The 24,851-nt window shown below is 42.8% G+C and overlaps 1 protein-coding gene across 1 annotated transcript in view; it reads right to left on the reverse strand.

The window, feature by feature from the left end:
- Positions 1-899: 899 nt before the first annotated feature.
- The window catches only part of OPRD1 (opioid receptor delta 1), a 76,496-nt gene continuing 52,544 nt past the window's right edge, over positions 900-24,851 (reverse strand). The window contains exons 2-3 of the mRNA XM_060784318.2: positions 9,582-9,931; positions 900-2,727 (exon numbers count right to left, since the gene is read on the reverse strand). Coding sequence (XP_060640301.2) covers positions 2,195-2,727; positions 9,582-9,931 — 883 coding nt within the window. The 3' untranslated portion in view covers positions 900-2,194. The remainder of the gene's footprint in view (positions 2,728-9,581; positions 9,932-24,851) is intronic.

Here is a 24,851-nt window from a genome sequence, read left to right on the forward strand (position 1 = left end):
GAACATTACATTTTTATTTATATTATTTATTATATATTATATACCTATAATATATATAATATTTATTATTTATTACAGATCTAGGGTCACGCAAAAATGTCTTGGGCCAAATGGCACCCCAAATGGAAACATTTCCGAAGCCCTGTTCTAGACAACGTGCCCTCAATGATGGAAACAACACATTTGAAAGGAGAGTATAAAGCATGGGGATAAAGAACAATACAGGAATCTTACTGAAAATGTGCACACCAAAACAGCAGAAGAATACATGAATCTTACTGAAAATGTGCACACCAAAACAGCAGAACAATAGTTTGCCCTACTGGAGCAAACCAAAGGCCAGTTTAAGTAGCCAAAAACATCCCTACTGTGGGAAGAATTTGAGATAGGTGCAAAGAAAGCATCCCATCCACAGCCCCATACAGGTCTCTGTCACCTGTGCTCCAGGCCTATTCACGCAGTAATTGCCACCTGAGTAATGCTGGAGCATTGTTCATAAGTCCATCTGTACAATGAGGCAGTGACTTTGTTCTTTGCTGGTGGTCCTGAACACACAACATCACGATTGTATCTGGATCCCAGAGGAGTTCAAAGTCAGAATGGCTGGGAAAAGCCAAAAGACGGATACCTTCATAGAGCAAAAAGAAAGGTCTTTGTGCTATCACTGGAGAATAGGCATTTGAACCTGTAGGCTCAAAATATGTTCCTTTGGTACGATGGAGCAATGACGATCACAGGATTCTATGCAGTTGGTTCTGCTTTGTGTCGATTAAGAGAAAGAACGAAAGACAAAATATACACAGTTGGTTTGAAGACTTCCAGTTTCTCTCAACCTAGAGAAAGCCTGCTCTGCTTCCTCCTGAACTAATAAGGCAATTCTTATTATAGAAGCAAAAAACTTGGTTTATCACTTTATTTTTCACGTAAAGAAGGAGTAACACAGGTAAGCAGGACATGGAAAGCCACAAGAATCAAATCTCTTCTGTGTGCTTGGAAATCTGGACTTTGGTTATTGGGCTGTAGGTCATTGTTTGAAAGGAAATGAAATGAATCGGCTCTTCTTGCAACAGGCAAACCAAATTCTAATATTTATTCCTCCAAAGGAATGACTGAATTAAAGTTTGGAAAGTTATAATTCTAAAAAAAGAATTATAACTTTGTTATGTGTAAGAGATGGAGCTAATTTGGAGGCTTCAGCTGACCTGACTCATCTAATAAACATTCTGGTGCTCGACACATTTTGTCATTTATTGAGTTGTTCTTGATTTGTTTGTATATTATTGTTGGCGCTGAATGTTTGCCACCATGTATTTGTTATAAAGGGCACCCTGGTGGGGCTGCAGGTTAACCTGCTGTGCTGCTAAGCTTGCTGAGTTTGGTGGTTCAAATCCGAGGAGCGGGGTGAGCTCCTGCTGTTAGGCCTAGCTTCTGCCAACCTAGAAGCTTGAAAACAGGCAAGTGTGAGTAAATCAATAGGTACCGGTGCTCCATGCAGTCATGCTGGCCACATGACTTTGGAGGTGTCTACGAAAAATGGCAGCTTCAGCTTAGAAATGGAGATGAGCACCCCCCACCTCCAGTGTCGGACATGACTAGATAATGTCAGGGGAAATCTTTGCCTTTACCTATTTGTTGTATACCACCCTGAGTCCCCTCGAGGAGATGGGGCGGGCTATAAATAAAGTTTCTTTCATTCATCCATTCATTATAGAAATACCTAGAAAATAATGAATATCGAAAGCAACGGAACAAATGCTGATGTGTATAAGCAGCAGCCTGACCCTACCCAGGAATACAAAAACATATGCTGTGGTCTTGTTTACATTTTCAGAGCTAGCTGTACATGACATCTAAAGCTTTAAAAAAGCATTCACTGCAGTTGTAGTTGATTTTGAGAGTTCACCTCAAAACTGAAATGCTCTTACTTTTAGTAAATCGACACTCATATATATATTTCCAGCTGGTGCTTTTCTTGGGCAGAATTCTCCCTATGGCATTGGCAGTTCATTGAATCATAAAGTTGGAAGAGGGCATATGGGCCATCTAGTCCAACCCTAAGTCACTTTGAGAAATAGGGAATGAAGTGGCTTAACCTTTGCTGCTAGAACTCTGTGGTGGTGTCTTGGGTCAGTTCTGACTGTAGCTCCTCTTCTCTGCACCCCGTGAAGCCGCCTTTATGGCTCCCCATGTCTAGTCATGCTGACTTGTTGAGGACTCCAGGAGGTGTGCAGGTGGAGACGCGCTCGCGGGTGGTGTTCTGGGCTCGGCTGAAGCTGCTTTGTTCCATCCGTACCTGGAAAGGGAGGCAGAACTCTCGGAAACAGCGCTTGAAGTTTTCATCCAAGAAGGCATAGAGAATAGGGTTGAGGCTGCTGTTGGTGTATCCCAGCGCGATGCAGAAATGCAGGCTGGCCATCACATAGGGGTTATCTCTGTCGATGCCCACCAGGGTCCAGACAATGACAAAGATCTGGATGGGCGTCCAACAGATTATGAAGGCTGCCACCACCACCAGAACCATGCGTGTGATCCGGCGCAAGTTGCGGTCCTTTTCCTTGGAGCCTGAGAGGAGGCGAACGCTTTTCAGGCGGAGGATCATGAGTCCATAGCAGATGGTGATAACCAAGATGGGAACCAAGAAGGCGAAGATGAAGACACATATCTTGGTGATGGTGTCCCAGTAAAACTGAGGTTTGGGGAATTGGAGGAGGCAGAAAACCATGTTACCTGTACGAATAGGAAAGGAAAGCAACAAGGACAGACAGACAGACAGACAGAGAAAGAAAGAAAGAAAGAAAGAAAGAAAGAAAGAAAGAAAGAAAGGAATCTGGTTATTTAGGAAATAACTACTCTCCTTTTGAAGGTTTAGTGGCACAGCATGCAAAAAGGTCTTTACTTTAGTTGCTAACATCTCTCTGTCTGAAATGCTGGAGAGCTGCCTTCTTCTGCACGTAGAAAATGTTAGGGTATGTAAAAATCAGTTGGTGTGAATGTTAACTGAAAATGCAAAGCAAGAAGCTGATTAGTAGGGCTACACCCAGAGACTAGCTGAGACTGGGAGTTTTGGCAACAGTTACATATTTGGGCTTGAGCTGTGCAAGAGCTTGCAGAGAGATAGTTCGAATTTTTGCTCCTGGGCTGCTGGAAGAGAGTCTTCTACATGGACACCCAAAGACCATTTGAATGTCTCTCAAAGGACATTGTGTGAGTCAGTGCAACTGTTCACATGACTGTAAATGTTGCTCTGCATTACAAAGAGTAAATTTCTTGTTCTTTACAGATCATATGTGTGGCATATTTTCTTTCTCTGGCAAGACAGTGTATGGACTGGTAAAACGTGAACTACATGTGATTTTCATTCTGCAATAGTAAATACGAGGGTTATCCGGAAAGTAAGGTTACACGGCGCATAGCTCTCATGGGGAATTTTCATGGGGGAATTTAGCATCACTACCGTGCAGTGGGAAGCCAGGGGAAGCAAATGAGCAGTGCCAGTCATCAGTAGCTCATCAACTGGTGTTGTGGCAAAGGTTAGTGATAAGCGTTCTCATTCTTGTTTCTCTCCAAGTGCCAAATTTGTGCTGTAATACGTTACCAAAATGCTCAGAGCATGAACGCTGCTGCGATTCATTGCAAGAAAAGTCATGGTGTCAGTGTTTTGGGACAGAAAAAGGGGTTCTGCTCATTAATTTTTTGGAAAGAGGCGAAACAATCAATGCTACAAGATATTGTGAGACCACAAAGAAACTTCACAGAGCCACCAAAAACAAACATCATGGATTGCTGATGGCAGGGCCGTAGCCAGAAAATTTTTTTGGGAAGGGTTGAAAATTTCGGGGGGGGGGGGGGGAGGAGGAGGTTTGAAAATTTCGGGGAGGGGGGGTTGAAACCTGCCTCCTAGCTCACGCTGAAGCAAAGAGCACAGCAGGGGGCAGAGCAACCTTCATAGCCTGCAGCTCAACTCCTGTCAACCACTTCCACCAAGTCTGGCCTCCTTCATGAGAGCATTCAACACACACACACCCAACTTGGTTGCTTCACTACATTGGCTATTGCTGCAAGTAATGACAGTGTGAATAAATTGTCAATATCTGCTTGAAATAGTGCTTGCAGTTCTGGAGGGACTCTTAATTTTTTGCATTTCATAGACTTAGCATGGGGATTTGGTTAACCAGTTAAAATTAATGAGTAAACCAGGTTTTTTAAAAAAATCTGAAACATTTCGGGGGGGGGGGTTTGAACTCCTAAAACCACCCTCTCGCTACAGGCCTGGCTGATGGCAGGAGCCTGTCTTCTTCATGACAATGCGCGTCAGTCCGCACACCGCTCATGCAACACAAGAGTTGTTGACTTCATTTGGTTGGGATGTTTTAAACCACCCCTCTCATAGCCCTGATCTCACACCCAGTAACTATAATCTATTCACTAAATTGAAGGAACACCTGGGAGGAAAACACTTTTCCAAGGACGACGAGGTGAACATTGAAGTGACAAACTGGCTGAAAAAGGCGGAGGGAGACTTCTATGACGCAGGCATCAAAAACTCATCCCACATATGACAAAATGTATTGAACTGAATGGTGATTATGTGCAAAAATAATGTAATGCATACGCTACAATCCATGTATGTTTTAATAAAATATATTCTTTCTTTGTTTTTGTTTTTTAAATCTTGTAGCCTTACTTTCCGGATATCCCTCGTATCAGACTAGAAGCACCAATAAGACCACTTCCACTCTTCTTATTTAGACACTCCTTTATTTAGAATTGGATAACTATGGAACATTACTTAATTTTCAAATGAAATAAAATTAGTGGTAGAGGATTTATATGCAGAAAGTTCAGTATGCATCTGTTTGGAAAGATCTTTTATCTTAAATACAAGAAAACAGCTGCCTGCCAGTGTGGGCCAGCCTTGCCCCGCACAGTGAGCTACCTCTCCCAAACTGTCTTAGACAATGAATCCAGGCACTGCTGACAACTACTCCATGTAGAAGATAAAGAGCTAGGCCATCTGTGCTTTGCTGCCCAATCTTGACAGCAAGGCACAGCTGGCATACTTACTTATAGTGTCATCTGTTTAATATAACAACCGTAAGGACATCAGGGCTTGCTGCTGTTGTAATTCCGTATTAATTTCAACATAGTCAGATACTGCTGAGATTGTTTTGTACAGAACTGGGCTAAACTGGAAGGAACTCACAAACGGAATACAGCATACTTCCTTGTTTTCTTTTTGGAACTAAGAATGAGAAACTTTCTACATGCAAAAAAACAAGAGCTCATTTTATCCTAATTAACACTACTCTGCCAAGAACAGGAACCATGAGAGTTATTTTTTTTTTTTTTTGGATTGCAATCCTCAGAATTCCTCAGTGGGTCTACTGGAAGGGATAATCCAAAAAGTATTTTTCCCTAGTTCAGCCAAAAATCTGAGACAATCTGTCAAGCTCACTTTCTTCAATTTTTAAGTTTTTTAAGTCTCAAGTACCGTATTTACTCCATTCTAATGCTCACCTTTTTTGACTAAATTACTTTCTGAAAATTAGGGTGCTCATTTGATTCACGTCATATGGTAAATAATTTTTTGGGTTTTGGGGCTTTGAAAATTGAGGTGCGCATTAGATTTGATGGTGCATTAGACTCGAGTAAATACAGTAATTTCCATCCTAACTATGTGGGTTGCAAATATTGATAAAGTCATTGTTCCGATTGATCCAATTAGGTTGACTAAAAAGATGGAAACTTCGTGAATCAACATTTATGAAAAAGGCATCGATTTGGGATCAATGAGTCTACAATCATTACACACTACAATCTGGTCTAAGCCTGCCAAATCTACTTAATTTATATATCTGATCTAAGCAGCAGGTGTAACTGAATTCTGGCATTGCTAAATGCTCAGGGATTGAAAGCCAGACTTTCAAAGTTGTGCGCAAAAAGGAGCAGGTTTAATTGTCACACAACCAGACATCAAGGGGCCGGGCTTAGCACAGCGGGTTAAACAGCTAAACTGCAGAAAATCTTGCCAATCGAAAGGTTGGCAGTTCAAGCCTACGTCGGGCTACGTCGGCTCCAGCTTCTGCTCACAATAGCAGATTGAAAACAGCGATGTGAGTAGATAAATAGGTACCGTTCTAAGCTGGGAGGTAATAAAAGGCACCTATGCAGACATGCTAGTGATTCGATCGGGAGAATGTCTATGGGCAACAAAGCTCCTTGGCATGGAAGATGGAGCAACAACACCATTCCATAGCTGGTGTTGAGCACAGCCTCCAAATGCCAGAGATGGAAAAAGATGGGAAAGCCTTGACTTCTGTTTATGTATTGTCTGTCCTTGTTAATTGTATAACGACACTGAATGTTTGCTGTATATGTGCTCTGTAATCTGCCCTGAGTCTCCTCAAGGAGATAGGGAGGAATATAAATAAAGTATATTATTACTCTTACGAGGATTTTCTGGAAAGTAAGATTACAAGACACATAGCTCTCGCAGGGAAATTTTGCACTGGAAGTTGGTATCACTGCCATGTAGCGGGAAGCTAGCGGAAGCGAACAAGCTGTGCCAGTTGTCAGTAGTGACTGACATTGTGGTGATGGTTAGAGACAGAATCATAGAATCATATAATCATAGAGCTGGAAGAGACCTTGTAGGCCATCCAGTCCAACCCCCTGCCAAGTAGCAGGAAAAAGCACCCCTAACAGATGGCCACCGAGCTTCTGTTTAAAAGCCTCCAAAGAAGGAGCCTCTACCACACTCCGGGGCAGAGAGTTCCACAGCTCTCACACTCAGGAAGTTCTACCTAATGTTCAGGTGGAATCTCCTTCCCTGTAGTTTGAAGCCATTGTTCTGCATCCTAGTCACCAGAGCAACAGAAAGCAAGATGAGAGTCCTCATTCCATTTCCCTCCAAGTCTGAAGTTCACACTGTAATATGCTACCTAAATGCTAAGGGCATGAACATCGCTGCAATTCATCGTGAAATCATTTCAGTTTATGGAGAGGACGTAATGTCAAGACAGGATGTGACAAAATGGATATGGAATATATTGTGAGATCATGAAGAAACTTCGCAGGGCCATCCAAAACAAACACTGTGGGATGCTGATGCCAGGAGTCTGTTTCCTCCATGACAATGCGTGTCTGTCTGCACACAGCTCATGCAAGACAAGAGTGGTTGACTTCCTTTGGTTGGGATGTTTTAAACCACCCCTCTCACAGTCCAGATCTTGCACCCAGTGACTATCATCTGTTCACTAAATTGAAGGAATACCTGGGTGGAAATCACTTTTTCGATGACTATGAGGTGAAAATCGAAGTAACAAACTGGCTGGAAAAGGAGGAGGGAAACTTCTGTGATACAGGCATCGAAAACACGGCCCACGAATGACAAAATGTATTGAACTGAATTGTGATTATGTGGAAAATAATGTAATACCTATGCTACAATCCATGTCAGTTGGATAAAAATAAATTCATTCTTTGTATTTTTTAAAAAATCTTGTAACCTAACTTTCCGGATTATCTTCGTATTTCATCATATTTCCACTCCGGCAATCCTGGGAAAAGCCATGGCCGAACGAGTTCAAGATAACTAAAATGCAGTTTACCTCTCTTGCTTTGTTATGATGAAAGGTGCCACTTCACCTTTTTCTGTTCTGAGTTTCTAGGACCACCAAAACATTCCCCCCAAATTAGGATCCTCCAAAGCCCTCCGTATGTCATGGGTTCCTTTTTGGCTTGCCTTGGCACAAAATGCAAAACAAGTCACTAATTCCACTTGAACAGCAGTTTGTGTTAAAATAATGTACGTGTATAGGTATACTAAGTGTTGCACTTGCTTACTATGCAGATGTTAAACCCTAAAGAAAATGAGTTTTTTCAGAAAAATAATGATGAGTCAATACCATTCAATAATGATAATAATCATTTTACAAGGTCTTTAGCCTTCTCAGCCAAAGACTGTTGGTGTCTCACCAAACTACAGATCCCAGGATTCCATAGCATTGAACGATGGCAGTTAAAGTGGTGCCAACCACACTAGTTCTGATAGGGAGATACTGGAAATATAGATATTTATACATATATTGTATGTACATTAGAAGAACTGAAGTGTAAGAAAAATCAAGTTCTCTCTGTATTAGAAAACCAAGCTGACAGGCCAGAAAGAAGTATCTGTGTCCAGGCACAGCAAGGGGGGGGGGGGGTGAACATCCAAGTGGGGAGAGATAAGAAAGTCCTGGTGCCAACAGATATAAGTAAAAAGTAAGGAATCTCCCTCCCTCCTGACAGGTTGAAATAGGCCCCTTGATGGATGTAAACTGCTCTTTTGAAAAAACCTAGAGACATGCCTCTTGCATGTTGAAAGATAGACTTTGATATTTCTATGATGCTTAAGGTGACGTAGTGATGATGTTAACGTATGTAGAAGCATGTTTCTTTGTTTGCCTGCATTTGAAGATGTATAAAAAGGGAAAGTCAACGCCTTTATCCTCACTCCAGTTGCTTTTGGACACAACTCCATTCCAGGGTCTCAGCTGATAATAAAACTGTACATTTTCTGCCTCGAGAAAGGATCGCTCTTGGTATTATCTCTCCTATCTGCTAAGTTCTACAGTGTAGAGCCAGCCTTAGTAAGAATTCAAACTGCCCATATATTGGTGGTAGAAAGAATTTGACATAATTTCCCATTCTAAAAAGCTCACATGTGTGACTAACCAAAACTGCCCAGGTCCACAGCTAGCTATCCGTTCTGGGTTCTTGCATATTTTAGAAATATTATTATTTCAAGTTACTTCCATTCCAAATGCAAATAAATGTGTGGAAGTTGGATCTATTGTTTCCCAAATCAAGTTGGAGCAAAGAATTCCACCCACCCTGTGACAGATTAAGACAAATTCAAGAGGTTCAGAAAGGGGAGGGATGGATCAACCTTAACAGAAGAATTCTGTTTTCGAGGGTTGTATCTTCTTCATAATCTGAGGCCCAGTTGACTTAATTTTGGCATAAATCGAACTGCATATTCCTAATTTCCAGCTCCACGTTTGTAGATTTATCTTATGTGGGTTTGATGAATATGTTCTTTCTAGGAATCTTTAGGTAACTTCACATCAACTTCAACCAGAAGTTGATGTAGAGTTGCATCTGCCAGAGGTTGACAACAAAGTCATCAAAGGTTGACTATAGAGCCTTTGGTTGGCTTTGGTTTCCTTCTGGTTGACTATAACTCCCAGAAATCCCAGCCAGTTTACCAGCTGTTAGGATTTCTGGGAGCTGAAGGCCAAAACATCTGGGGACCTACAGATTGAGAACCACTGCTATAGAGTAATCCTGAAGGACCTAAAGAAAACAATTCTCTATGAATCTCTAAATCCTCCAGGGGAATTCTACAATCAGCTTCCATCATCCTGGAGAACCTAAAGATCCACAGAGAGTGAAAAATGAAGTTAAAATAGCATTTTTATTAGTAGTTTTTCCCACTTTAATGGGATGTCCTATGCACCTAACCTCAGGGGAGGGCTACTGTAATTGTTTAAGGCATCTCTGTGTTCTCAAGCCTAGAAGGAGCACCATATACTTGCCATCCGACTTGGTAACAGCCATGATCATGATAGGCACCCCAATGATGGAGGAGACGACCCAGATACAAATGTTGATTAATTTTGCTTTCGCGGGAGTCCGGAAATCCAAAGCTTTGACCGGATGGCAGACCGCTACGTATCGATCAACACTCATCATGGTGAGGGTGAAGATACTCGTGAACATGTTGTAGTAGTCGATGGAGAGGACAACCTTGCAGAGGAATTCCCCAAAAGGCCAGGTCCCCATCAGATACTTAGCACTCTGGAAAGGGAGCGTACTGGTGGCCAAGGCGTCTGCCAGGGCCAGGTTGAAGATGTAGATGTTGGTGGCCGTCTTCATCTTGGTGTACCTGGAGGGGTGAAAGGAATGGAGAGTCAGGAACTGTTTCATCTGGTTGTTTATTGCTCAGAAAAGCTGGACACATTCAAAGGCCACACATCTGATAATTTTTCTCCGTCTTTCAGTCTATTGTGCTGCTATACTGAAACACACTTGCCATCAGATTGGGTAACTGATGACCTGCCAGATCCTGTAACTCCCATCAACCTTCTCCAGTGACATTGCAGCTTTGGACTAAAAAAAGTAGTAGTCCAACAAACTCTAGGGCAATGGTTCTCAGACTTTTTAAGCCTCTGAGCCCTTATTGAAGCAAAAGTTTCTCATGGAGTCCCAAGAAATGTTTATATATTATATTTAAGCTATTTGGCCAGGATCATATATTTTGACAAATGGTAGATTTGCGTGAAGCCCAAAGGAGTGGATTGATGACAAATCGGATAAAGGAATAAAGGAATACGTTATACCTTATATTATATTATATATAATGTATATATATCAGGCATGGGCAAACTTTTAGATGCAATTTATTTTAAAGTTTGACAGATGGGCTGGGCCAGTGGCAGAAGGATGGAAAGTGTTTGTGTGAACTAATTGGGGGGAGAATGAACAAATTCCTATGCACATTGCACAGATCTCATTTGTTTGGGGGGGGTGGGGGAGAAAGAAGAAGAAAATATTTAAATAAAGAACAATTTTAACCAACATGAACTTAACATTATTTCAGTGGAAGTAACCCCGGGGCGATCCAGTCCAACCCCCTTCTTTCTGACATGCAGGAAAAGCACAATCAAAGCACTCCCAACAGATGACCATCCAGCCTTTGCAACAACACTAATAGCAATAATAATAATAGAAACCCATGCAGGAAAAGCACAATCAAAGCACCCCTAACAGATGGCCACCCGGCCTTTGCAAGAAGAAGAAGAAGAAAAAGAAGGAGAAGGAGAAGAAGAAGAAGAGCAACCCGATGGGCCATTCAGTTCATAGAATCATAGAATCAAAGAGTTGGAAGAGACCTCATGGGCCATCCAGTCCAACCCCCTGCCAAGAAGCAGGAATATTGCATTCAAATCACCCCTGACAGATGGCCATCCAGCCTATGTTTAAAAGCTTCCAAAGAAGGAGTCTCCACCACACTCCAAGGCAGAGAGTTCCACTGCTGAACGGCTCTCACAGTCAGGAAGTTCTTCCTCATGTTCAGATGGAATCTCCTTTCAAGTCCCTTCTGCCAGTCAGGAAAAGTACATCAAAGCACCCCCTGAGTGGTGGGAGGGAAATGGTTTTGGAAGCAAGGAGGGTGGGAAAACTTGGAGGGGGCGGAGGAGGAAAGTCCGGAGCCCCTCAGTATGCTTTGTGGCGCCCCAAGGTCTCCACAGAGCATACTTTGAGAACCGCTGCTCTAGAAGGTCACACATTCCCCATCGCTGAGGGAAACCTTTTTGTCAAGCACAGCCATAACCGATTGTTCACACATTATTTTCACTTCTATCTAAACAAGAAAGTTTCCTGAACTCCAGTCCATCTGCCTTTGAAGATACTAAATAAAGGGAATAATAAATACTTTAGCCACCACTACTTAGATAGGTAGCCATTGGAAGCTATGGCTGATCTGAGTTGGTTCCGGAGTGGACCCAAAGACTCTGTGTCTCAGATTCAGAAGCAAACTGAATAAGATACAGTGTGGACCTCATTTGCATTTTATATAATTTCCTGCTAGATAATAATCAGAATATATCTATGAGAAGGGCAATACTACAGGGCCTCTTGAAATGAATAAAATATTTGGATCTAAGCCCCTGACCATGTTGTGACAAATGTGGAAGGTTGCAACGATTGCACACCAGAGCAGTGCCACAATCCCACCTGTTAACCTAGGAACTTATCATAGTAGTCAATTGTTTCAGGTTGTTCCATTCAAATATCTACTTTGCTTGTATTTTCATAGATAGCTAAATGCTATGATTACATCCTCAGCATACTTGTACTTCTAGACAGCTCTTAAACATGAAATTTAAACATGTGTGCTTTGTTACATCTCTGTTTTTTGTAGTTTAATACGAATGTTAAAGAAATACATTTTAATATGTATCTTTTATAGAAATACATTTTAGTATGTGTATTTGTGGTATTTTTCCAATGTTTATGTGTTTTAATTATTCTGTAACCTGCCTTGAGCCACGAGAAGGCAGGTGTTCTGTCGCCGCTGGGCTTAAAATGAATTGCTGTAAAAACAGGACGTGCAATTTGACCCCAACGGGAAGCCAGGCGCCCCGAAGAGAAGCTTTAGAGATTTCCCCCCCATAAACAGTCTTTAGAGGGCCTGAGCTTAAATACAACAAAGTCTTTATTGATGAACAATCAAACAGAAACTTCTTTTGTCTTCAAAGGTTGAACAAATGCTTCCAGGCTTCAAGCAACTGGTAGCTTCTAACTGTTTCTTCGCTTTACTTTAAAGGAAAATCCCTTTCCAAACTTCTCCCAGGCTAACTGTGAACCTAAACCTAACTGGTGTGGATCTGCTACCGGGCTGAACTGCGTCTCAAAACCGAGTGGACCTACCAGTAGGCCTGTAGTCACTTAGCTGGAGTTCTTGATGTTTAAAGCTGTTATTCCCTCCGAAATTCCTCAGGGCTGTAAGGCTGTTTCCCTGGGAACCTCTGGAAATCTTTAGATGCTCTTAAGACTGTTCTCCCGCGGGAAGTCTTAAGGGTTGAAGCCTTTGTACAGGAGAAAGTCTGTACACATCCGGTACATTAGCTATTCTTGCAGAGACTAACTAAAAAATGGCTCCCTTCCCTTCTCTCAACCCAAAATGGGGGCGGGACTAGAGAACCTAATGATGATGAACAGGTGGCCTGCCCTATGACTGCAAACTTTAACAGGAAGCCACCCTGCTGCAGAATCCCAAGCCCTGGCCTGCAAGCAAACACTTAATACAAGGCAAATAAAGTGGGAGCTTCTAGTACAGCTGTACCAGCACAGCAGGTAAGAAAATAATAATAATAATAATAATAATAATAATAATAATAATAATAAGAAACACAACAAGATGAGTCCACAGCAGACAAGATCACTCTGCTGGTTTTTGTATTGGATCACACGTCGGACACTTACCAAGTGTCTAGGACTGTGTGATGTATCGGCAATGATACAAGATAACAGGGGATCAGTACCTCCAAGTTTCAGAAATATTCACATAGCTACTGATTTTTGGGAATGTTTTAAAGTTTTGACAAAAACATTTTTTTAAAAAAAGTCACAACAGCTATCTCATTGAATTTAAGTATTTCTTCCTAGCCTAGCACAGATTTACTTACTAGTATTGAAGTATCAGTAAGTCATCTTTGCAGATTCAACGATTCATTGAAACTCTGGCTGCTGCTACGAAGGGACAAATTTTTCCCCTCTTTTGACTGGGCTTCCTGATGTTGGGCAGAATTCTGGGAAATGTAGTTTAGGACAGGGCCTTTTGCATTATCTGCCATAGGGCTCCTTTCCTTCCTAAACTACCTGTCTGAATGTATCTACTTCTATGTCCCACCTCGGAGTCTAAGATCTTCTGGGGAGGCCCTGCTCTCGGCCCCGCCTCTATCACAACTGAGGCTGGTAGGGACAAGGGACAGGGCCTTCTCAGTGGTGGCCCCTCGCCTGTGGAATTCACTCCCCGGGGAAATTAGGTCATCAACATCCCTCCTCTCCTTCAGAAGGAAGCTCAAAACATGGATATGGGAGATCCAACTGGAGATCCAACCTAAGACTCCAAGATCACCTTTACATGGACTGTTGTCAAGTCAGCTGTCACCCATTCTCTATCTGTGTATTTCATTTTTTCTGCCTAAGTGTAGTATCCTACACTTCTCCTTGTTGAAATTCATTTTGTTAGTTTTGGTCAATTAGCTCTCTAATCAGTTAAAGTCGTTTTAAATTCTGATCCTTTCTTCTGGAGTATTAGCTGTCCTTCCCAGTTGGATGTCACCTGCAAATGTCATAAGCATGTCTCCTATTCCATCATCCAAGTCATTGATAAAGACGTTTAACAGCACTGGCCCCAGGACAGAACCCTATGATACTCCACTTGTCATTTCTTACATTTAGGCATGAGGTCTCCATATACATAACTATATATGGTAATATCCAGCACACTATGTAACAGTATTTGAAAAATGTTCTGTTCTGTTCCAACAGACCTCACTACCTCTGAGGATGCTTGCCATAGATGCAGGCAAAACGTCAGGAGAGAATGCCTCTAGACCATGGCCATACAGCCCGAAAAAACCTACAACAACCCAGTGATTCCGGCCATGAAAGCCTTTGACAATACATTGTTCTGTTCCTGGTTTGAAAGTGTTAATTCCTGTTTAATTGTGCGATAATTACTTTGAAAGTACTTGTTATACCCCAGAAACTTTGTTGTTTTTGTGGCTGCCATAAACTATGTTGAATTGGTTGAGGCTCTGACAGTGGTTCTCAACTTTCCTAATACTGTGATCCCTTAATACAGTTCCTCATGTTGTGGTGCCCCTCAACCATAATATTATTTTGGTTTCTACTTCATAGCTGTAATTTTGCTACTATTATGGATCGTAATGGAAATTTCTGATATGCAGGATGTATTTTCATTCACTGGACCAAATTTGGCACAAATACCTAATACACCCAAATTTGAATACTGGTGGGGTTGGAGGGGCATTGATTTTGTCATTTGGGAGTTGTAGTTGCTGGGATTTATAATTAACTTACAATCAAAGAGCATTTTGAACTCTACCAAAGATGGAATTGAACCAAACTTGGGACACAGAACTCCCATGACCAACAGAAAATACTGGATGGGTTTAGTGGGCATTGACCTTGAGTTTTGGAGTTGTAGTTTACCTACATCCAGACAGCACTGTGGACTCAAGCAATGATGGATCGGGACCAAACTTGGCATGAATACTCAATATGCTGAAATGTGAACACTGGTGGAGTTTGGGGAAAATAGACCTTGATATTTGGGAGTTGTAGTTGCTGAGATTTATAGTTCATCTGTACTGTGTTTTCTGGTGGTTCTTGGCAACCCTTCTGACAACCCCTCACGGGCCCCCCAGGGGTCCTAACCCCCAGGTGGAGAAACGCTGCTCTATGAGATCTTCATTGGAAAGCTAGAGCAAAATGTGCTGCAGGATGTCCAGCAAAAACAAAGTTTTTGCAGTTTAATGAACTTTTCCATGTTTTTATGATAGAACCAGTTAGGAAATGACATTGATAACCCAGGAACAAAAGTAGTGTTATTCTTCACAACTCTATTATATCAATTCTGGCCTTGTTCTTTCTTCCCGTGAATAATTTTCAGTGCCCATCAAATTCTGAATGGTTTTTAAAAGCATCATTACCAGAGCAGCTATAAAACACAGAGCAACAATCAATCATGGAATTCAGTTGCTTTTCAAAAACATGGCATTCATTTTTAAAATATTCATATTCAGATGCTTCCATCATCTCTCACTTGCTGGAAAGTATTGCTGTATCAAAATGTTCCACCATAAATATTTATCCCAATACGTTTTCCCCCTCACAATGACTAGGGGAGAGTCATAAATAAAAGTGAGTGAGATTACAAATAGATATTCTTTTATTCAATAATCGAATAAATAAATACATACATTCAGGCAAATGCATTCCATTCTGTTTGACTCTTTGCTATATTTTGCTTAAGGCCTTCACGTCAAGGATGACTATCGTTTGCATGGATCATCTTGCTTTTCTCTGTCTCCTGAATATTATATTTTCTAAGGAGGGGGAAAAACAGCCAATCTGTAAACCAGAAATCTAAATCATCACTGTACTGTTTTCAGTGTTCAAAAAAACCTTTGCAAATTTCTACTTCTTGTCCATCAGTACTGCTGCATGTCATGTCAATGGGCTACGATGCCGGATCAAAGAGGAGAATCATAGAGTTATAGAGTTGGAAGAAACCACATGAGCTATTGAGTCCAACCCCCTGCCATGCAAGAAAAGCACAAATAATAAAATATTTTTTTAATGTATCGTGTCAGTGCAACCAGTCGATTATATTACATTTCTAACAGAACAAAGCAAAAAAACAGACGAAATACAAAATTTGTGAGTTTGGTAGTAGGTTAAATGTCCTTTGACCAGTATCTGGCCACTTGGAGTGCTTCTGGTGTTGCTGCAAGAAGGTCCTCCATTGTGCATGTGGCAGGGCTCAGGTTGCATTGCAGCAGGTGGTCAGTGGTTAGCTCTTCTCCACACTCGCATGTCAAGGATTCCACTTTGTAGCCCCATTTCTGAAGGTTGGCTCTGCATCTCGTGGTGCCAGAGCGCAGTCTGTTCAGCGCCTTACAAGTTGCCCAGTCCTCTGTATGCCCAGGGGGGAGTCTCTCCTTTGGTATCAGCCATTGGTTGAGGTTCTGGGTTTGAGCCTGCCACTTTTGGACTCTCGCTTGCTGAGGTGTTCCAGCGAGTGTCTCTGCAGATCTTAGAAAACCATTTCTAGATTTAAGTCGTTGACATGCTGGCTGATACCCAAACAGGGGATGAGCTGGAGATGTCTCTGCCTTGGTCCTTTCACTATTGGCTGCTACTTCCCAGCGGATGTCAGGTGGTGCAATACCGGCTAAGCAGTGTAATTTCTCCAGTGGTATAGGGCGCAGACACCCTGTGATAATGTGGCATGTCTCATTAAGAGCCACATCCACTGTTTTAGTGTGGTGAGATGTGTTCCACACTGGGCATGCATACTCAGCAGCAGAGTAGCACAGCGCAAGGGCAGATGTCTTCACTGTATCTGGTTGTGATCCCCAGGTTGTGCCAGTCAGCTTTCGTACGATATTGTTTCTAGCACCCACTTTTTCCTTGATGTTCAAGCAGTGCTTCTTGTAGGTAAGAGCACGGTCCAGAGTGACTCCCAGGTATTTGGGTGTGCTGCAATGCTCCAGTGGGATTCCTTCCCAGGTGATCTTCAGAGCTCGGGATGCTTGTCTGTTCTTGAGATGAAAGGCACATGTCTGTGTTTTAGATGGGTTGGGGATCAGCTAATTTTCCCTGTAATAGGCAGTAAGAGCACCTAGAGCTTCGGAAAGCTTCTGTTCTACCATATCAAAGCTCCCTGCTTGAGTGGTGATGGCACGATCATCTGCATAGATGAAACTCTCTGTCCCTTCTGGCAGTGGCTGGTCATTTGTGTATATGTTGAACATGGATGGAGCAAGCACTCCCTGAGGCACCAGGACATGATGTATGGCAATTTCCGGTGGGGTTCCCGACAGCATGGTAGGACGCTTCTCTCAGAACACAGGAGGCTTCCCGTGTTCCATAGAGAAAAATTGAGCCAGCGTAGGGGGAAGCCACAAGGTGACGCTTCCTTATGTATGATGGGGAAGCATTGCTCTGTGCAAGACTGGGCACAGGGATTGCTCCACTGCCCTACAGATTTGTCATGGAGGCTGGTGAATTGCCCCACTGCCCCTCATCCATGTGATGACGTCTCTAGGGCAGTAGAAAACAAGCCTACTCTCTCTTCCTTATGGCATCCTTTCAAACATTTATACATGTCTCTCATGTCTCCTCTCAACCTTCTCTTCTGGAGGCTAAACAAACCCAGCTCTGTAAGACGTTTCTCAGAGGTCTCCATGAACTTTGATGATTTTAGTTGCCATCCTCTAGACATATTTCAGCTTGACAATCTGTCTCCTGAATTGTGGGCCCAGAACTGGACACAGTATTTAAGGTGAGGGCTAACCAAAACAGAACACAGTGGGACTATCACTCGATCTAGACATGAACAAGTGACAGTCAGCTCTCCTAACATTTCGCAAAAAAGTTAAGCATTCCCAAAACTCTGATCTACAGAACGAATGGACAATGCAATTGGATAATGATTTTAGTAATGAGATGCTAAGGATTTATGTTTTATTGGTTTTACTGTTTTACCTAATGTTATTTATGCTAAATGTTTTAATTGTTTTTATGTTATTGGGGGCATTGAATTGTGCCATTAGTAAACCACCCTGAGTCGCCCTCAGGTTGAGATAGGTGGTATATAAAGTCAACATCGACACCGAAATACAACACCGCCTGAGCTCTGTGAGTGCAGCATTTTTCCGAATGAAGCAGAGAGTGTTTGAGGACCGGGACATCCGTAGGGATACCAAGGTGCTTGTCTATAAAGCTATTGTCCTCCTAACTCTGCTATATTCCTGCGAAACGTGGACTGTCTACAGGGGTCACATGCAACTCCTGGAACGATTCCATCTGCGTTGCCTCCGGAAAATCCTGCAAATCTCTTGGGAAGACAGGCGGACAAACGTCAGCGTGCTGGAAGAATCAAAGACCACCAGCATCGAAGCGATGGTCCTCTGCCATAAACTCCGCTGGACTGGCCATGTTGTCCAGATGCCCGACCACCATCTCCCAAAGCAGTTGCTCTACTCCGAACTCAAGAATGGAAAACTGAATGTTGGAGGACAGGAAAAGAGATTTAAAGATGGGCTCAAAGCCAACCTTAAAAACTCTGGCATAGACACTGAGAACTGGGAAGCCCTGGCCCTTGAGCGCTCCAGCTGGAGGTCAGCTGTGACCAGCAGTGCTGCAGAATTTGAAGAGGCATGAATGGAGGGTGAAAGAGAGAAATGTGCCAAGAGGAAGGCGCGTCAAGCCAAACCGACCGAGACCACCTCCCACCTGGAAACCAATGCCCTCACTGTGGGAGAAGATTCAGGTCAAGAATAGGGCTCCACAGCCACCTATGAACCCACCCCAGGACACTGAACTTGGAGGACCATCATCCTCGGACTACGAGGGATCGCCTAAGTAAGTATATAAATTTGGTAAATAAATAAATATGCCCATGTGAGGCTGACACAGTGGATACTGTGGAGCACGTTTTGTTGTACTGCTCTTTTTACCGAGACCTTCATAAACATTTTATAAATCCTATTTTAGAAAGTTTACCAGGGAGATCTGTAAGGTTTTATGTTGATTATCTTTTGGCTGACCAACACCCCAAAATTACTGCTAAAGTTGCTAGCTTTTGTGCAGCAGCAATAGCTTGTTGTCGCAAGATGCTGTCACACTCTTAGAAGACTTTAATATTTACTCCAGCTTTTACCATTGTCATTTTAACATATAAATGTTTAATACTGTTTTAACTATCATATTCAATACTGGGTTCTAACTTTGTTTTTGACATTGTTTCTTAATGCCTAAATGTTCCAGAAGCATTCTCTCCTGACATTTCGCCTGCATTTATGGCCAACGGAAACATTCACACCTGCCTCCAACAGACAAGAGTTCTTTCTCCTACCCTGGACATTCCACAGATACATAAACCTCATTTTCCTAGTTTCCAACAGACTTCACAGCCTCTGAGGATGAGTCCAAAGATGCAGGCGAAACATCAGGAGGGAATGTTTCTGGATACAGCCCGAAAAACTTACATCAACCCAATATGGTCTTTCCTACCTAAGGATCCCACCAACTTTGAATACTGCCTCAGGGTATAATTTGTTATCTGGCTTTTTCTCAAAAAGACACACACAAAGCTGTTCACCACAACATTAACAAAAGGTATACAAATAAAAAAAATCCCACAAAAGTTGTTAGAACTTGCAGTATTAGTGTTGTAGTAGAGTCTGTTGGCACCGCTGCAACTAGTAGTAAGGGTATTAGAGGAGGGAAAAGGGTGCTCAGAAGTTAAACGAGGAACAGCAGAGGAAGAGGATCCGGGAGATACTTATATCACCCACTGATGAAGATTCCTTCGAAGGGTTTTCTGAGAGTGAAATGAGTGAGGAGGAGGAAGGAGGTATAATGGTTTTAAATAGAGGAACTAAGAGGATTACTCGGGAGCAGGAATTGGATGAGGAGTGACAGAGAAAGAAGATCCGGGATATACTTACTGCTCCCACGGAAGAGGATTTCATGGGTTTTTTTTCCAGGAATGATAGGTCTGGGAGTGATGGGGATGAGAAGGAATCACTGGATTGGACCAAGGTGCAAGAGGTTCGGGATGTGTGTACTCAACCAATGTCTAGTGACACGTTTGCAGGGTTTTCTGGTGGAGGGGATTGGCAATCGGGTGATACTGTGGAATCCTGGGGAGATCTAAGTCTTGACAAGAGGTGGAAGAGTTGGAGGGATGGGTGTTGGCGTTCAGCTGAAAGTGATGATGATGGGGTGGAGGGAAGCTCATCATCAGATGATGAGTTGTAAGATAAAAATAGGCACTGGAGTAATAGAACTTTGCAGTAGGCAAAGTGTTGCTTTCGTGCCTTGGGTCTTGTCGCTGCCGCTTTCCTGTTGGGCTTGGGTCCTGGATCTGCAGGTTGCTGTTTCCCTTCGTGTTACAACCTGGATTGGATTCTCATGAGTGTGGATTTCCCCTTTCCTTGACTTTGGGCTGCTTTTGATGATGATGCTGCTTTGTGGACTCTGGAACTTCGCAACTTTTGACTTGGACTTCTTCGACTTTGGACTTCTTCTGGATGACAGCTCTTCTTCATGGCTCTTTTGCTTGTTTATCTCCATTTACTGTGTGATTTTGGGGAATTTTGGAAGTACTCCAGTTTATTTTTTACCTGGATAATCCGAATTACTGCTTTAGTTTGTTTTTCCAGCTAGTTATTGCTACAACTTTTGAGTTTTGACCAGAGGCACTGAAGCAAGTGTCTCTGAGTCTCTTTTACTTTGTATTAATAAACTATTCTTTTGGACATACTCCTGAGTCTGGCTCTTTAAGGCGTCTGGGTTCCGACAATTAGCACCAGTAGTTGCTAGTTTGAGGGCCTGGTGGTGTCAGGGTGTGGGACACAAATACCTCCACTTGTGAGATATACTGCTTTCTTTAACTTTCTAGACATTCCTGCACCACAAGCAAGGATCATTGTTGAATTTATTGCATCTTTTTTTCAATAAAAACTAAAAAAAAAATGCCTGTGTGAATTGCAACAAAGGTAAGTAAAAAAACCAGACATTTGACACTTTGAGAGATCATTTCAGAACTTCTTTCTGGTGGATTGTTTCCTTTCATCAGATTCCGCTTTTCGTCTGCTTTCCATTTTACTTAGCAGACTTGTAGTTCTTTTGTGCTGGGAGTAGGCGATGAGTCAGACTTATTCGCTGTCCCATTTCTCTCTGCTTTGCATTCACATGTGCTCAGCTCACAAAGGGATTCTGGAGGCAGTGGCTGTTTACTTCTGTTTTAATCCTGCAAAACAAGCTTGGTTAAAGGATAATATCCTTCCCAAACTGAAGCTGCACTTTCTGTGACGTTCTGCTGCAAACCAACACTGAGGATGTTATTACACGTATCTCCTAAAACTAGCTTTCCCGTGGTTAACTTTACTGAGATGGGAAAATGCCTCCCTAGCTCCACTTTTTACTACACAAATCCTCTTTTTTTCAGACGAATGCTTACTGCATACAAGTCTTGTTTGTGACCATCCCAAGGGATCTGGGTGATGCTGTACTAAATTGTCCTTTTGTTTGGTCCGTCTTGTGGCTGCTGCCTTTCTTTGATATTTTGGTGCAATGGATAGATCAACCTACATTTTAGCTTTCTAATGTAATTAGGAATACTGGGTTGTTGTGAGTTTTCCGGGCTGTATGGCCATGTTCCAGAAGCATTCTCTCCTGATGTTTCACCTGTATGTATGTTAGGCATCCTCAGAGATTGTGAGGTCTGTTGGAAAATAGGGTCTATATATCTGTGGAATGTCCAGGATGGGAGAAAGAACTCTTGTCTGTTGGAGGTAGGGGTGAATGTTTCACTTGGCCACCTTAATTACCATTTAATGGCCTAGCAGTTTTGTGCCGTCGCGCCTGGGGTCTATAGATCTTGGTGAAAGAAATATGGATGTGACACTGAGCTGCATTCCGTGGACACAGATACTAAAAGACAAGGGAGTTACGGATGGATGGGAATTTCTCAAGAATGAAATACTCAAGGCGCAATTGCAAACCGTGCCAACAAAGAGAAAAAATAGGACAAGTGCAAAGAAGCCAGAATGGATGTCCAAAGAACTTCTAACTGTGCTAAGACAAAAAAGAGACATGCACAAGAAGTGGAAAAAGGGAGAAATCACCAAAGAAGAATTCAAACAAATAGCCAACACCTGTAGGGAAAAGGTCCGCAAGGCTAAAGCAAAAAACGATCTCAGACTTGCCAGGGACATTAAAAACATTAAAAAGGGCTTCTATTCTTATGTCAGTAGAAAAAGGAAAAACAAGGAGGCGATAGGACCTCTTCGCGGAGAAGATGGGGCAATGCTGACAGGGGATAGGGAAAAGGCAGAACTACTTAATGCCTTCTTTGCCTCGGTCTTCTCACAAAAAGAGAGTCTTCAACCTCAGCAAGATGGAGTGGATGAGGGATTGGAGGACATCCAACCCCAAATTGGGAAAGAAGTCGTCCAGGAATACCTGGCCACTCTTAATGAGTTCAAGTCCCCAGGGCCAGATCAACTACACCCCAGAGTATTGAAGGAACTAGCGGAAGTCATTTCGGAACCATTGGAAACCATCTTTGAGAGTTCTTGGAGAACGGGAGAAGTTCCAGCAGATTGGAGGAGGGCCAATGTGGTCCCAATCTTCAAGAAGGGAAAAAAGGATGACCCAAACAACTACCGTCCGGTCAGCCTCACGTCGATACCGGGCAAGATTCTGGAAAAGATTGTTAAGGAAGCGGTCTGCAAACACTTAGAAACAAATGCAGTCATCGCTAATAGTCAACATGGATTTATCAAAAACAAGTCATGCCAGACTAATCTGACCTCTTTCTTCGATAGAGCTACAAGCTGGGTAGATGCGGGGAATGCCGTGGATGTAGCGTACCTGGATTTCAGTAAGGCCTTCGACAAGGTCCCCCATGACCTTCTGGCAAGGAAACTAGTCCAATGTGGGCTAGGCAAAACTACGGTGAGGTGGATCTGTAATTGGTTAAGTGGACGAACACAGAGAGTGCTCACTAATGCTTCCTCTTCATCTTGGAAAGAAGTGACAAGTGGAGTGCCGCAGGGTTCCGTCCTGGGCCCGGTCCTGTTCAACATCTTTATTAATGACTTAGATGAAGGGCTAGAAGGCAGGATCATCAAGTTTGCAGACGACACCAAATTGGGAGGGATAGCCAATAGTCCAGAGGACAGGAGCAGAATTCAAAACGATCTTGACAGATTAGAGAGATGGGCCAAAACTAACAAAATGAAGTTCAACAGTGACAAATGCAAGATACTCCACTTTGGCAGAAAAAACGAAATGCAAAGATACAGAATGGGGGACGCCTGGCTCGAGAGCAGTACGTGTGATAAAGGTCTTGGAGTCCTCGTGGACAACAAGTTAAACATGAGCCAACAATGTGATGTGGCGGCAAAAAAAGCCAATGGGATTTTGGCCTGCATCAATAGGAGCATAGTGTCTAGATCAAGGGAAGTAATGCTACCCCTCTATTCTGCTTTGGTTAGACCACATCTGGAATATTGTGTCTAATTCTGGGCACCACAATTCAAGAGAGATATTGACAAGCTGGAATGTGTCCAGAGGAGGGCGACTAAAATGATCAAGGGTCTGGAGAACAAGCCCTATGAGGAGCGGCTTAGGGAACTGGGCATGTTTAGCCTGAAGAAGAGAAGGCTGAGAGGAGATATGATAGCCATGTATAAATATGTGAGAGGAAGCCACAGGGAGGAGGGAGCAAGCTTGTTTTCTGCTTCCTTGGAGACTAGGATGCGGAACAATGGCTTCAAACTACAAGAGAGGAGATTCCATCTGAACATGAGGAAGAACTTCCTGACTGTGAGAGCCGTTCAGCAGTGGAACTCTCTGCCCCGGAGTGTGGTGGAGGCTCCTTCTTTGGAGGCTTTTAAGCAGAGGCTGGATGGCCATCTGTCAGGGGTGATTTGAATGCAATATTCCTGCTTCTTGGCAGGGGGTTGGACTGGATGGCCCATGAGGTCTCTTCCAACTCTTTGATTCTATGATTCTATGATTCTATGACATCTCTCCCCAGGGGATTGCTTCTTGCCCTCCTTTAGGAAACCAGAACTTCCAAGGACCAAGACACAACAGATAACTCGAAATGGTGTTTATTATTCACGATGAGTTATCTTTCTTAGGCATAAACTTGATGTTTCAACAGGAATAAAGAAAATATACGTTACAATCTCTCAAGTCTTGGGTCCAAGGAGTTTGCAGCTGAGAAGCTTTCTAAGTTCCCTCTTTTTCAATGGCTGTGAATGCCTGAGCATCCACAACCCCAGTCCCAATGGCCTATATTTGAATGCACAAAGACTTCCTCTGGTGCAAAGGACTGGTTTGAAGGCGCTTGAGACTCCTCAACGTTGTCCAGGGAGATCTGGGCATGAAGTGTGAGTCTCAAGGGTAAAAACCTGAGAATTGGTGATGAGAGATAGCCTAAACAAGGGCTTTAGAGCCAAATCTTTTTCACGTCCGTCTATAAGGCTGTCTGATGGTAGAATTAAAAGAAAGCCCTGCCCTCTTCCCCAGGAAGGGGAGCAGCCAACAATTAAGCAGGGAAGGCAATTCAACAGATGCAAGCAACATTGATAGAAAGCAGTAGATAGCCAAACAATTCAACTGTACATTCACGCACAAGTGGGGCCTGACGCGCCATCACAAGTTTCAAGGTGTGGCTTCTTATTGCCTGGGGGAAGCCTTTGTTGGGAGATGATTAGCTGTCCCTGATTGTTTCTTGTTTGGATTTCCTCTGTTTTTGAGTGCTGTTCTTTATTACTGCTATGATTTTAGAGGTTTTTTAAAAAAAATACTGGTAGCCAGTTTGTTCATTTTCATGGTTTCCTCCTTTCTGTTGAAATTGTCCACATGCTTGTGGATTTCAGTGGCGTCTCTGTGTAGTTTGACATGGCAGTTGTTAGAGTGGTCCAGCATTTCTGTGTTGTCAAATAATACGCTGTGTA

Source organism: Anolis sagrei, chromosome X (genome assembly GCF_037176765.1).
Source record: "Anolis sagrei isolate rAnoSag1 chromosome X, rAnoSag1.mat, whole genome shotgun sequence".
In the NCBI taxonomy this organism is placed as follows: domain Eukaryota; kingdom Metazoa; phylum Chordata; class Lepidosauria; order Squamata; family Dactyloidae; genus Anolis; species Anolis sagrei.